The sequence below is a fragment of the Melanostigma gelatinosum genome (assembly GCF_949748355.1).
Source record: "Melanostigma gelatinosum genome assembly, chromosome: 8".
Taxonomy (NCBI): domain Eukaryota; kingdom Metazoa; phylum Chordata; class Actinopteri; order Perciformes; family Zoarcidae; genus Melanostigma; species Melanostigma gelatinosum.
In genome coordinates, this window is record NC_136641.1 from 24,434,110 (window position 1) to 24,450,110 (window position 16,001).

General features: G+C 46.0%; 1 protein-coding gene across 2 annotated transcripts in view; it reads right to left on the reverse strand.

Annotated features, from left to right (window-relative positions):
• Positions 1-15,539, reverse strand: part of tmcc1a (transmembrane and coiled-coil domain family 1a) — a gene marked incomplete at its 5' end in the record, with an annotated part of 37,243 nt that extends 21,704 nt beyond the window's left edge. The window contains 4 exons of one of the 2 annotated variants that reach the window (XM_079274029.1): positions 4,964-5,244; positions 6,422-6,459; positions 14,582-14,662; positions 15,438-15,539. In XM_079274029.1, the coding sequence (XP_079130155.1) occupies positions 4,964-5,215 (252 nt within the window). Of the gene's footprint in view, positions 1-4,963; positions 6,017-6,421; positions 6,460-14,581; positions 14,663-15,437 lie in introns of those variants that run through there. The other variant, XM_079274028.1, reaches the window with a different exon arrangement.
• Between the last annotated feature and the right edge of the window lie 462 nt (positions 15,540-16,001).

The following is a 16,001-nucleotide window of genomic DNA, read 5'->3' on the forward strand; positions in this document are numbered from 1 at the left end:
GTGCTAGTTGGCACACACAGCAGTGCGGTGACATCACCTCCAGTGTGGACTAAAAGAGCACATGCATTCCGGTGGAAAGTCAATCGAAACTCAGTTGTTTGTTTATACACAGGTTTGTCTGTGTACCTCTGTGACACAGCGGTAATGTGACTAGAGGGCAGTCTGCAGAAGCAGAGCTTTGATAGGACTCATCAGAGCTGAACCCAATGTCTTTCAGCTTCTGTTGATTCGATTGAAGCTTTGAATTTCATGATGAAAATCCTCAAAACTAAATTTGAATAAAGTGATTCATTGGATTAAATGAGCAAGTCTTTTAGATGAAATCCACTTTGTTAATGAATATGACTCGGCAGTGCTTGCTTCTCTTTGAGAGAAAAACGTTTTTTTGACCTCAGTGAAAATGTTTTTGAAAGACCATACACCAACAAATATGAAATGAAGCAGAATGTTTGTTAGATAAACACGTTATGAATTTGGAAATGATTACCATCTATCTTTGATAATATTACTGTAGCCTAATCTTTATCGGAAACTGTACAGAAATACAGGGTTTAAACAGACTGCGTTTAAATTTAGATTTCTAATTCAAATGTCAACGCAATGAATGACGTTACGAACTGTTCGGTATCACATGCATCTGCAGCGTTGGTTGTACATCAGTGAACGTGACCAAGCAATACCCCGTGTTGTCTTTTGCAGCTTTTTAAACAGCTCAATGTCACTAACAGTCTCAGGACGAGCGGCGGTGTCCTGCTGCAAAGAGCACAAGCGCTTTCATCAACACACAGCCTGCAGCCGGGGGGGTGAGAGACGACCTGAGAGCAATGATGAGGACGTTAAAGTAGCGGGGACAGACAGAACAAGCCTCGGGGGACCAGGTGATGTCCGGCTCCTCCCACGGACACTTCTTCTTCTTACAGGACAGAACCAGTGGGATTACCAAAGACGACCGAACCCTTCATAAGTGAGTGTGTATTGTCAAGAAAGGGAGAAATTAATTATCCTATTAATCAGCCATTAAGCGTCTGAAGGTACAAAACAAATCCCTCACACAAAACATGGAAACTGTAAGTGATGGAACATAAATCCTTTGAAACCCGGCAACTAGAGTTTGAGGCCCTCATAATGCAAATAATATATTTAATCCATCCAACAAACCTACATGCATCCAGTATGCAATAATAGATACTATTCTTTCTTTATGTACCCAAATTACAAATCATTAACTCACATTATAATTCATTAATTTGTCAAAATCTATAATTTTTTGGATTAATAGACCTAAATTCGTAAATGTTACTCTAATAAATCTACAAAACCAACCCGATCAATGACCCTGACATAATAGATTTACCTTTATTTGATTTATTCTAGGTACAATAAAACATTTGTTTTAAAACATGCAGGCATTGAAAATCAAAATACACATTGCTGAGAATGCGTTTTAGCCGCAGCATCGGCTGGATGTTGTTTAAATGTGAGGCATCTTGTTTTATTTTGTTAGGAAGTACTGCAGGAGAACACGGGAGGCAATCTCGATATGGAAAACAAAATATGGTGGAAGACAAAGGATGAGCAGGAAGACATGTGGAGATGTGGAGATGCGGCCTGGGGGAAAGACACAGGGTCAAATCTACCCGAGGTCAGTGAACCCTCAGACAGGCCCTGGAGGAGGTTTTCTCTTCTTCAGACTCTCTCACACACAAACAACGCTGCGGTGTGAGAGGACGAGCCTCAAGGTTTAGCTGCAGTTTCATCTCTCTGCAGCTCAAATCCCACCAGAGCCTCCTCCTCGGATCTCCCGTCTTCGCTTCCGACTACTCTCTGTCTCATCTCCATTAGTCTGGGATCAGGCCTTCCAGTCTGAAGGTGCGACTGTGCCACCGTCTCATGTTGCTACTTCCAGGCATTTGAACATCCACGCAGTCAATCAATTAAATCAGCAGCTAATTGTAATTAATCCCAGAGGCGGAGCACCAGCTGCAGAGCAGCGGGCTCTTAACAGACCTAATGCTGAGGTTTATACAGCCCCTCTACTCTCTTTAACAGCACCAGAGGATACATATATCAAACTCACAGACAGCTGCAGGGCAATAAACCAGCCTTTTATTGCAAACGAGTCATAAACTCTCCCCAATCAGCCACAATCAAACATGATATTCACCAATAATTACATCCCCTGGCGACGGCTCCCACCGACCACTGTTACTGCTGCAACACGAGTTACTGTTTAACAAGAGTTGAGATAAAGTGTGCAAAGACAGACCACTCAGTTACTGTATTGATCGAACTACCTAAAAGTGAATAGAAGCTCAAAAAACAAAGGTGATATGCAGGAGCTGTGCAAACAAAAAGAGTCAATCTTTAACATTGTGACTGCTGCCCTGAACAAAGCACTGATCATCAAGCAGCCAAAGACACAAACTCCTGAAACAATAGATGGGAGACGGAGAGACAGAAAGATGACATGCAAAGCCACCACACAGGGCTCCAAGACAACTGTTCCTTTAGCCATGAATGGAGCTGCAGCGTGGAGATGAGAGGACACACCCATGGTTTTAAAGTCTGAACGAGCACGTGTGTGTATTAAGCTTACCTTGGAGTACTGTCTACGGAGATTGAAGCGCTGCACCATCCTGACTGATGTGCTCACAGCTGGAACCCCTGTTCTACTCCTCTACACTGATATCTCTGCAGAACGCCTTACATTGTCGAGTCTACATTCACACATATGGAAGGTACACACACTATACCCTCCTCTCCAAACAGCCATGGGCACACACGCTTCTAGTCCACACCGCTTTCGTCTACTATGCAAACACAAGTGAGGAGAGAGAGAGAGAGAGATGAAAAAAAGAAGGGAGGAAGAGCAAGCAGAGATAAAGACAGCTCAGCTGTGTTGCCCTCTACTCATATTCTCAGTGATCCCCTGAGCTCTGTCTCTCAGACGCTCACACCACATGGCTGTCAAATGACTTCCAGTACACACACACACACACACAATTTGCTACCTCTAGTCACACCGATACACACACCCCTCCACATCCTCTGTCACACAACCACACACAGCCTCAGCACTCGGCTCTCACTCATCTAGGACGAGGCAAGGTTGCCTCCTGCTTCCTGTCAGAGAGCCGAAGGGTGGGGCGAGGAGGAGGAGGAGGAGGAGGAGAAGGGGGAGAGGAGGAGAAGGGGGAGATGGGAGAGGAGGAGGGACCAGCTGACTGTCTATACTAACTATCTCCAGGGACATAGGGAGGGGGACAGGGAGAAAGAGAAAGATGGGGGGGGATTCTTGGAAAAACAAAAGGGAAATGAAGAAAGAAATGAATCACCATTCCTGATACACTCACACATTTTGACAAGCTATGCGACCCTCGACCTCCACTCACAACAGGATGTCACACACCTCCAAGGTCAACCACGGGAGGGGGGGAGGGGGGTTAGCTAGGGACGGGTGAGACAGGTTATCGTGGTTGACAGCTAGAGACGGGTGAGACAGGTTGTCGTGGTTGACAGCTAGAGACGGGTGAGACAGGTTATCGTGGTTGACAGCTAGAGACGGGTGAGACAGGTTATCATGGTTGATAGCTAGAGACGGGTGAGACAGGTTATCGTGGTTGATAGCTAGAGACGGGGGAGACAGGTTATCGTGGTTGATAGCTAGAGACGGGGGAGACAGGTTATCATGGTTGATAGCTAGAGACGGGTGAGACAGGTTATCGTGGTTGATAGCTAGAGACGGGGGAGACAGGTTATCGTGGTTGATAGCTAGAGACGGGGGAGACAGGTTATCGTGGTTGACGGTGGTCTGTCTCAGCAGCAGGACTGACGGAGCACTGTCATCCCAGGTGAGGTCACTCACATACGACTGGAGGATGACGAAGGGGGGAAGGTGTGTTCTAAATGTAGCTCACAGATAGAAGCTGTCAGGGAAATTGGATATTAACGCCTACTGGTCTGGACTTACTTCCCACTGTTGAAGTGATAGCCACGCATCACTCTCTGTGACACACAGAGTCTTTTGGCACGGCTTATTTCATTCAGCCAAAAGATCAGTCGGCTCCGCAGCAACCATGAGCTCACAACGCAAACACAACCTCCACATGAACCCAGCCCGATGCCGCTCACAGCAGGTTAGCTGATCGGACAGTGACCTCTGGTGGCAGACAGGACCAACTGAAGTCTGCTGGTGGGGAGGCTCAAAATATGAACTTGAGGTAAAAGAGTAGATTGTAAAGGGCTGTGAGGTTTTAACAAAGCAAGAGTGACACACAAACAAATCTATGCTGAGTATTTTCCATTACACAAGCACCCCATAAATACTACTTTTAATAAATTCTCTGGATTTAACAAATAAAAAAGGCAGAACTTTTCACAAAACAGTTCTATGACTTCATACGTACTACACAAATAGATGCTTATCAAAGCATACTACAAAAGATTGGATTTTTTGCCCCTTGATATATTGCAGCATTTACTGTAAGCCTGAGGCAAAACTATTCAAAGAGTTCATTTGCTTTTAAAGGTTGGATTCACAATGTTTCAAAAGGTTTCAGAAGTCTGAGTCAGTAAATATCTTCCAAAGTTAATCGTTTTAGCACAACATTCCTTCCTTGTTTCTGCAGACAGTGTCACAGTGCTGAGCTGCAGTGAAGGGATGGTAACACAAGGCCGGTGTGAACAGGAGGAATGTGTAAAGTGGGGAAAATTTGTTTCAATGTTCATATGGCCGCCTGTTCTTTAACACAGACTTTAAAAAGTTGTGAACCTATCCTGAAAATTGCCTGCACCGCTGTGCATTAGTTCACTGTGAATCTAAACGTGTGCTCATGCTAGCGTGTCTCATTAACAAGCTGCACCATGGACCTATGACAGACGGCAGTCCTGATTGAAGGCCTGACACCGGTAAAAGGGCAAAGGAGACGCATCGATCGGCTGATTCACGGCTGCCATCACTTACCCTGTCCGTCTCCTCTGTGGACTGGTAGCCCGATGACAGCACCACATCGCCTCCAGTGTACCCGGGTGTGGGGCTGCTGGGCGTGGTGTCAGTGGTGGAGGAGGAGCGCGGGCGGCTGACGTGCTGCTGCGGATCGTGGGTGTAGCGGCGGTGCGGGGCCTGGGGGCTACCTCTCAGGAGAGGATCCCGGTCTCCGTTCCCAGATCCCGACCCTTTGCTGCGCCGGCTCTGCAGGCTGGTCCCACGCCTCATCGTGCCCGTGGCGCCTGAGCCCCGGCCAGCTGCAGAGGGAACCACAGGAGCAGAGAGGTGGTCAAAGTCGGGACAGCAGGGCCCCAAGGCTTCCTCTGGGGGGGAGGGGGAGGGGCCACCTGCCGACACTACAGAAGAAGACGAGGAGGAGGAAGACGAAGAGGGAATGGTGGAGTGAGAGGGGTAGAGGCGTTTACGCTGCTGCTGGAACAGCTGTTTCAGTCCCTGGCCAAGAACCCCTATGCTCTCCCTAGCGTTTTGGCTCATCTTACTGAAGGAGGGGTGCTCTGACTGGGATGAGGCCCCTGACCCCCCTGCCTCTCTTCTAGTTCCAGGACCTGAACTGGGGCCCACCCCCTCTGGCTCCCTTTGAGTGTCATCGTCCTGCTGCATGTGGCCCTGCTGCATGTGGCCCTGCTGCATGTGGCCCTGCTGCATGTGGCCCTGCTGCATGTGGCCCTGCTGCATGTGGCCCTGCTGCATGTGGCCCTGCTGCATGTGGCCCTGCTGCATGTGGCCCTGCTGAGGGAGGAATTGTCCTATCAAGCGGTCAGCAAACACGTCCCTCTCCATCAGTGGGACACGCAGAGGGTCAGACCAGGACAACGACTGAAGCAGGGAGGACTAGAAAACAGCAGAGTACAGTAGAGAACAGTAGAGAACAGTAGAGAACAGTAGAGAACAGCGGAAGTGGAGATGCGAATGTCTGGTGGAGGGTTGGATCGGCTCAGTGGCGGTCAGAGGGATGAATCCAAATTGGGAGCATGCATCTTTGATTCAGGAACAAGTAGGCCTGCCGGTCTAGCACAGACGGAAAGAGGAGATGGATTATGAGAGGATGGAATGTTGCGTAGATCCAGTGACATCAAATCACTCATTTTCCTTTTAACTCGTGACATTTGCATCTTTGAAATATAATGCAAATGGTCGAAGGTGTGAATACAAAGCAAATACAAAGTATTAAAAAGGAAAAGAAGATGGATCCAGGTTCGCTCCAGGATCACAACACAAAGCATGAATTCATTTAAAAGTAAAAGCAGGTACATGAAGGGTAAGGAAATAAACAACAGCCTGAAGGGGGGCAGAGTCAGCAAGGCACCAGAGGCTGGTAGAGTAAAGGAAAGGATGCAGAGAACACTGGAGGGGTGAGAGCGGGGAAGAGAAATAATGCCTCACGTCAGAAGAAGAAGAAAAAAACCCACTTACCATCAGCCCAACTGTCAGCATGACTCACTCTGGATTACCTGAGAGGGAGGTGGATGGATGAAAGGAGACCAAAGAAAGAAAAACTGTCATTCTTAAAATCATTCTTCAATCTCCACTGACCTTAAGATACTCAAACAATCTGGCATATCATTCGGTTTTGCAATCGATAATCATTTTTTTCTGTGAGCTGTGAACACGCTGGGCATACTGAACAGAACATGTGCTGTATTGTGTGATACGACTCAGTGTGCATGTTCCTTCACGGGCTCATTTAGTATCCCCAAAGGCAACCATTCCTCTTCCTGTGGCGGGATCAAGGCGCACGAGAAACAACCTTCGTTGTCACTAACTCAGTGTCAACCTTGCTGACTCTAAGCTCTAAGCAAGGAGGAACCTTATTGGTGGACCAGAGACAGACTGAGACAGACAGAGCCTCCCTGCAGCATCAATAGCTGCTCCCATTGAGAGCAGCTAAACAAGCGAGGCAGGAACATTGGGAGCCCTGGGGATGAACACTCAAACTATATTCCTTCAGCTGCACTGTCAGGTCATGAAGAAGAACACAAAGTTGGACACACACACACACACACACATACACACACACACACACGTCTCATCACTGCGTCCGGAGACAGAAGGAGAACTAGAAAATGCATTTCCTGCTGAAAATGCGTTGGAATGCTGAAAGCTGAAATTAATTGTGAAAAAATTAAGAAATGGGAGACTATCTGTAACAGGATTTGAAGATTTTCTTTCTTTTTCTCTTCCTTCCTTCCTGGAGGAATAAGTAAAAACTAAAAGACAACACATGATGACTGCGATATGAACTTCCCATATGATCATAGAAGGTGGAGAGTCATGCATACATGTGTATCATAATCAAGTATACTTGATTATGCATGCACCCTCACACTTCGTGGCATTTTCTGGCAGTCACAGTGAAGTGTAATTGATTGTGATGGAGCTCTGTGCTGTTGTTTCGCCGCTGGTAAACCTTAGTTAATCCTGTCCTGGAGCTGAAGCCCTGCACCGACCCCGGGGCCCATCCCTCCCTCTGTGTCTCTAAATCCCCTCCTTCATCCACAGGATGATCCCAGCACTGGATTGGACGTTTTCTTGATTGCCTCTGGTTTTATATTCAAACTAAATCCTCTTTCAGGAAGCCTTTAGAGGACAAGGGCTTATTGTCGGACTTGGTGGGGATGTTTGTGTGCGCGTGAGAGGTCCTGCGTCTTTCTTCAATTGAGGCAAAGGCCTTTGGTTCCACCTTGATGAGGCGATGACGCAAAAGAACACCAGATGGATCTCTGAATGACGACTGTCCCGTTCTGACCCAAATTACTTCCGTTCACCACATTATACGACTCTGAAGATGCACCAGCTCGTAGTATTCTGTATTTAAGAAAAAATACATAAATTTAGAGCAAGAAATATTTTTCCCCTCGAAACAAAAAATGTCAAATTAAACAAAGAAGCGATTCTTTGGTGATCCTCTCGGGACATTCTCCCTTCACTCCTCAGAAACATGCCAGTGTGTGGATGTCTTTTAGTGTATTTAAGCCGCAGAATCAGTGGTCAGCGATTATCAGGCGTCAGTGACAGCCGGGATGGGCAGCCTCAGTGAGTCAGCATGTTTCTCAGAAACGGTGCATTACTGTCAAAGGTGAATTACAGATGGACAATGGGCTCTCTGGAGCTGTGTCTCCCTCACACATGTCCTTGTATAAATGCACACACACACACACACACACACTAAACGCATAAATCCTCGTCCTCAGCTCTGTGCCTCATTCCATTCAGCGCGCTGCCAGTCGTCCATTGTCTTTGGAGAGACGGTGAAAGCTCAGCAGAGCTCAGGCACTGACCGGCTGGACCAACTAGAACTACCGCCTCATCATGTTGTAGTTTACGTCCATGTAAGCCTGAAAGGTCATCTTTTCATCATTTCAGTCGCTCGAGGCGTTCTATAGATATCTCGAGTATGGGACGGACGTGAGGTCAGCGTGATCTTGACCGTTGACCACCAAATTTGAATCTGTTAATCTTTGAGTACAGGTGGATGTTTGTGCCAAATATGAAGAAATACCCTGCAGGCGTTCCTGAGGTATCACATTCCAGAGAATGGACCAGATGGACGGACTTGCAGACGTAATTACGGACACACAACCCAAAACCATAAATCCTCCGGCCTCAAGCTGACAATTTGTCATTTGGTGACAAGCATGTAGAATCAAAAGGTGCAACGTGTAAGATGTGGCAAGAAGTTCTGTTTAAAACATTCAAAAAGTAACAAATATTATCAACAGCATGTGAAGAAGTAACATGTATGATGTTGTGTCAAACACTATACTGTAACCACTTGGCATTACAGCTATGAGATGAAGAATGGAAGAATGGAAAGTTTGCTTAACATTTTTGAGGACATTGCAACGTTTATTACATGTACCTTAGGAGGAAGAGGAGGGTGGGAGAAGGTGAAATGCTTCCCCCCACAAAATCGTTTTGGAGCACGTCTTTAATAGAATAGATCCAAGATTCAGTACGGTGATGAATAATAAGTGTTTAACAACAAATTACAACATCACAGCAAACAGGAAATGTTCACTTTAGCCCTGTGGATAGAGAACTACTGCAGCTCCGTTCAGACTGGAAGGTTATATTGATTAAGATGTGGCACTGAGGTGTTCTAAAATGACATCCATTATCATTATTGAACAAAGACAACAACCAAAGGTGATTATTAAAGAGGAGATTAAGCCCCAGAGTTACAGCTCTACTAGCCAAGTGATGACGCAAATAATGTGCAATCTAGCACAACGGGAGGTCATTTATGTCTTTTCATGCAAATTTCCACCATAGTTACAGTACTGCACAATGACCTGATCGCCATCTCTTTTTGACCGTTTTATTTAATTCTACTCTCGACATAAGTAAAGTTGGACAACTGGGCATTAACCAACACAAGTGGGGGTCCATCTGGCCCGTGCTCTTTGCCACTGAAGCATCCATGTTGTTGCTCATTGCTGAACATACAGTAGCTTAACTCAAAATATGGCCATAGCTTAAACAAGCCCATGCAGTGTTTCCAGAGGAGTCTGAGAGCCGGCGTGGAATAGACCCCTCTTTGTTCGCTCAGAGCCACACACAAGCCCATCGCTGCTCTTTGTGCTGCGCCTCTTTCACTGACAGACACACATCAATAAGAGGGGAATGAGGCCAGAGAGTTCTGGCAGCGGCACTTGTGTGCGAGCGCATGCACGAATGTGCGTGCGAGTGTGTTTTTATCGGACAAAGACAGAAAAAGGAAAGCGAAAGAGAGAAATTGTCAGAATTATTTTGCGTGGAAATGTGCATCTGTGTAGAGACGTTTACGCGTTTGTGTGAGCTGTCTTTGACCGATGGAAACCGGACCATATCTCATTCAGCAGCTGCATAATGACAGCATAGGCAGGAAGCAGGAACAATCGTTATTGTATTTATACGTGTGTGTGTGTGTGTGTGTGTGTGTGTGTGTGTGTGTGTGTGTGTGTAGGGGATGCGGGCAGAGAATAGCACAGTTGTGTCAGCTCTGACAGTGCAGGAGATGACTTCAGCACACTGCAAAGAGTGTGATAAGAGACACAACTCTTTGTATGAGACGGGGAGAGCGAGCGAGTGAGAGGAGAGAGACGGAGGGCCACAGAGGGCGTGAAAGAGGCCAGACTGGATCAAAGGCATCCACGGAGCGGTTCGCCTGGCCGTGTCGGGTTCAGCCGGGGCGCTCGGCACAGAGAGCTGAATGAATGAGGAGGTGAATGGCAGGTAGTTCCCTGACAGAGGCGGCCACAATGCCCTATTGTGCAAGATGACACCCACAGGGAGGCCCCGCTGCCAGAGTTGCCTTCAGCTTTCCAGGAACAAGACAAACCAGAACACACGCAATCATTTACTCCTACACACATAACAAACACACAACCAGATATCTGGATTTTCTTAATGACGCCACAGACTTGTACTCAAAAGTTGACGTGTGAAAAATGTTACCTGCTTGTACGGCTGCCAAGAGAACTATTGCGGCAAACTTCTCCCTGGTGGCTCAAAGCTAACGGTGCTAACAGCGCTAACAGTACAAACTACTGCAAATGTAATAACAGAGCTGACGGTGTTTACCTGAGGGGGAACCAGAGGGTGGGTGCTACGATTCCACGAAGACGTGCACTAAAAGCACGCACGGCCGGCCGGGCTGTGTCAACAAAGCAAGGACAGGCTGAAAAATGACAACACTCAGAGAGAGACATTACTCTACTATATCTTTACACAGTCGTTTGCTGACATACTATTGCTCTGAACGTCGTATAATGCTCCTTTAATCTTGAATATATGTGACCACTATGGAGGTGGCTTACCCGGCTTAATATTTCTGCCATTATTTCATCTCTCAGGCAACCGGAGACCATCTGTAACTACACCTCTCTCATTACCTCCCCCACTCACAACGCTGTGAGAAACCAACACAACATGTTCATCACAAAACAACTAATGGAAACACACATATGCACGTATACTCAGCACACACACACACACACACACACACACGGAACAAGAAGTGATATATTGGTTGTGAAAAAGGTCTGAGTCATCTAAGACTACCAAAACTGTGAGGTGGGAAGCTGCAGAGACAAAGCAACAGAGAGACTTTACGCATTTAATGTCATCTGATGTGATGTCGATGATCTATTATGGACGCACAAGGCTGTAAGTATCGCTGAGGTTTCGCGTGAACAGAGAACAAATCTATAAAGCAGCGCGGTGAAGTCAAACATCACTGACGGCCGGATGGGGCTATAGGTTTAAACCTTGCTTAAAGGCACGTCTCTGCATCTGTGCTCAACACCACAGCAAGTGTCCCGGTGAATAATTCACCATGTGCATGGAACTGACCCTGGTCCAGCTCTAATGTGTCCGAGCTGATGGAGAGAGTTGGTAGTGAGGATCTCGTTCCCTTGCTGTTTACTAGTAAGACGGATGTCCTCAGAGGGGGGCTCCCAGTGGAAGTTATGAGCTTATGCGACACATTTTAAGCCTCACTTATTAACCTGATAGGTGTTCAACAGTGGCCAGGCCGACTGGGCCAACACAGCTCAGGTTCCACCAGCTCTGGCAAGGAATCATCACCTGTCAACGGGCTGGAAACCACCTACATGCCAGCTGACATCTCAAACCAGAGATTGTGTTGAAGGAGCACGACCATAATGAGAAAAAGGGAATGCAAGTCAGGGTCAACACAACACAGAAGAGAACCCGGCCAGGTTATCAGGCCAGGGGGCATCTGGCTCTTTGTGGACCCGCCAGGTGAGAACAACTTTTACGCAGTCAGATATAAATCATCCGCATCGTCACCTATTTAAATAACTCTTCAGTCAGATCTCTGAGCTCAGGTAACCAGACACCTCTGCAGCCCACTGGGATGTCACATAAAGGAATGTCACCTTCATTCTGGAAGTCCTGCTGGAAAGAATGAGCCCACTCTGTCCACAGTTACAAGATACGTAGGATGGTACGGCTTCTTACTTGTAAATGTTTCTTAATGCCATTGGTTTGAAAACAACTCTGATTGCAGCAGAGATGAAGAATGATTTCCGGCTGTGGCATTAAGCTGCACTATGACACCTCACAGTAAAGCCCTGCTGGAGGAAGGACGACGTGAGAGAGAGAAAGAGAGAGGGAGAGGGTGAGAGAGAGGGAGAGGGAAAAAGGAAAAAGTGTGTTTCCTCTCCGAGATACAACACTTCCTCTTCAGCCACGGCTGACCTTTAGTGGAGAGAACAGAGCCAAGTCAGTTCTGCCTCAATGATGCTGAGACTGTTAGAACTGAACAGAACTGAAGGAAAAACTGAATCTGTATTAGTCCACTAATCAGGAGATCCAGCTCCTCCTGTCCGCATGTCGAAGTGTCCTTGGGCAAAATACTGAACCCAAAAAAAGGCTGTGAAATCAGTGTGTGTGTGTATGTGTGTGTGAACGGGTAAATGCTGACATGTAGTGTAGTGCTTTGAGTTTTCTGAAGGCTAGCAAGGCGCCTTATAAATACAAGGCCATTTACCATTTAGCTGATAAGTGCTACGTTATGTTCACCCCCCTTTCACCCACAGCTTCCTTTAGTTCTGTGGCCAATGCCACCGGTCGGACCTGGATGTGCACAGTGTGCCTCCTGAGGCATCCGCTCAGGTGCCCTCACCAACCAGAAGGACTGTGGCGCAGCAACAAAGACATGAAACATGGACCAGCTTCCCGGTCTCAAACACCGCCGGAGGTACTGCACCGCTGCCAAGAACTCTGCTCAGGTCTTTGCAGTATATACGTCTCTCGCTACAACACACATCATGTTTTTAATCTGCAGCAGAGCAACCACGCATAAGGAACAAAACAAGAGAAATGTGTTCGTTTCTCCTCAATGTTTCCTTTTTGAATTATTAAACGTGGTCACATATTCTGTAGCAGTAACACCAAATAAAGCATCTAATCCCCCATCTTCTATCATGCTATTCAGGGGTGCAGGGAGCTGAAGCCTTCGCATGGCACACATTGTGTGGGAAGTCTGGTACGTTCTGTCACAGTGTGGGCGGACAAATCCACAAACACAGTGACATTCACGCTCACGTCATCCACAGACAATTTAGAGGCCAGTTCACCGAACCGCTTTGAACTATGAAATGGGAGCACCCAAAGGAGATGTAACCAAACACTACAAATTCATAAACAATCTGTTAATGCAGTAAAAACAATACTTCTGGCATGCAGAACGTAACGCACGACATTTCACCTAACTCACTGCTTTATCTATCGCAACCAAACTCTAAATTGCCAAATAGACACACATGTCTTACTTTCTGTCTCCCTTACCCATCAAAACATCTTAAGTCTCTACCAATTTGGTTAACACACAAAAGCATCACATGTATACCTTTAACTATAATCTACTTCAGGTCATCTTTCTAATCCAGTGTCAGTGTGCAGCTCTGTTGTGAGAAATTCCAGCTCCCCTCTACAGCCAATTAATCAGCCCCTGTGACAGTCAGGTGCACACACACACACACACACACACACACACACACACACACACACACACACACACACACACACACACACACACACACACACACACACACACACACACACACACACACACACACACACACACACACACACACACAGAGAGAGCTGCGTTAATCTTGTGATCTGATCTAGGATAAGCACATCTTCACCACGTCCGATGCCAAAGTGTTACATGAAGCTGATCACAATTCAGAAGAGGAGGCAACTCCATCTTTAGGGACCACTGAGTTCTGTTTTGTAAGCAGCGCGCATACAAACACACACACACACACACACACATATACATAAACACATTGCACCCGCACAAAGATTCTCAATTCTCAGCTCAGCTCACAACCGGGAAGGCATAACGTGAGTGCAGCGGGAGGAGGAGGAGGAGGAGGAAGAGGGAAGCGTCATCGTGGTGGTCTGACTGTCGGAGTGAGACATGAATGGCTGGGTTAGCAGAACCCTGAAGGGGCAGCCAAGCTCTCAGCCACTTAGCAGAGTATGATGAAGATAGTGGGATACATCATGTCATACCGGACACTTAAACCCTCTATATGTATATATATATATATATATATATATATATATATATATACTGTACATGCAGTGCAGTGTCAAAACCACAATGTTACCAAAAATGGCCAGTTAGTGCTGGTATGATACGGCCAGAATCCTCCATCCCGATATAATTCATGTCATATCTCGAAGAAAAGATGTATATATATATATAGCATGTTTTCTGGTAGTTCAATGAATAAATAAAGCCTATTGTTGTATACTTCTGTGTGAATTCAATAGATGACAAATAAAAAGTATTTATTATTTTAGTGCAAAATGAACACTACAGTATAAAGTGGAATTTTAACAGACAAAATAAAGAAATATTTCAAGCTATACTCTGACTATGTCTACACGCATGCACACAAATACGGAGTAATCCGTTTTAAAAACCGTAGACGACGTAATCGTGTATCACGATACGATTCCACTGAAAGACGGTACATCATCGGATTGAATTATGGTCTGACCGGAGATGGAAACACTCAGAATAGATGAGCAAGTGGGTGAAAAGCAAACCTTCAGTCCATAGTCACGACGCTGGAGTGGATTTCCTTCATTGCAGAGGAGACGACAACCTGCGCCATCAGGCCCACAGGTCTACAAGGGAAGAAGAAGAAAGAGTGAGATGGAAACCGTGAGCCTCTACAGGCTTCTCTTGGCACATTGTACTCTGTTTCTCCTGCCGGTGTGTGTGAGTCTGTGTCCAGGACACTGATAATAGGTTGCGGGAAAAAAGAAAAGAAATTGCTCCTCTGTGAAGCATACCAGGCATCAGATGTAATGAGGCTGCAGATGTCCAATGTATTTAGCCCATCAGATTGCATTAGCCAACTGAGACTGAAATAAACGCTGCTGAAGGGTTATTAAAACTTGTAGTCGGTTGAAACTGGCAGGGCCCTGGTTAATATCATAAGAGACAAGATTACTATGGAAGCATCTTCGTAAAGTAAAGCAAAGTTTGAAGAATTAACTGGAGAAAAAACAAGCTACTCACAACTTTAATTCACCAGAGTCCATAACTAGCTATAGCAAAGTTGATAAATACATTGCCATTTAAATAAATACATGTTTTTACTATGTATTTCCTACTATATACAGCAACGATACGAACCTGTTGTAGATCAATACAAAATTATACAAAATTGTAAAAAAATTAATGTAAATAGTTACTGCAGCAAAACGCGCTACGATGACGTCACGGGAGATGAAATATAGCGACCGTCACGAAAGATAAGTTGAGCAACAAGCGTACTTTTAAGCGCTATAAAGCGTTAAATAACAAACAGACGAGTCGTCCTGCACGTTGTGACATTGCGTGAAGCGATGTGTCTAAAGGGATAAGAAAAAAACGAAGAAACCCCAAAAAACCAACCGTTGAAATGTTCGTCGAGTGCCGGCCGGTCAGTGTTGTCCGATAACGGACTCAGGTTGACAGTCCCGTCCGTGTGTGTCATTGCACACAGAGCTGTTAAAGAGTGTCGGTGAGATGTCTACATCGACACTCTTTAACAGCTCTTCCTCGAGGCGCAAACTCACGGTTAAACTACCGGAACGGAGAAAAAAAAAAGCAAACCAAACAAAAAATGTACATTTCACACTTACACTGACTGGGTGATAGCAAACTGTTGGAGCTTGACAGACGTTTAACGAGCGGTGCCCTCCCTCCGAAGCAAACGATCCGCCCAACGCTCCGCTCTCAACGCCCAGTTTAATACGTCATGACGTAGAACGTAAAAGCTAAACCGGAAAAGGCCGAAGATTGTGTGTCGTGATAAAGAGGCATCACTCGTGTATAAAAACAGATACCAACACCTCTGGCGCAGACATGAAAAATAAAAACACTTTCAGTAAGTAATTACCACATACATGTGTGTTTAGTCTGTCTAGGAAGCTCAATTAAAGTATGCACATCATTACAAAATGTTTTGAGGGCAGG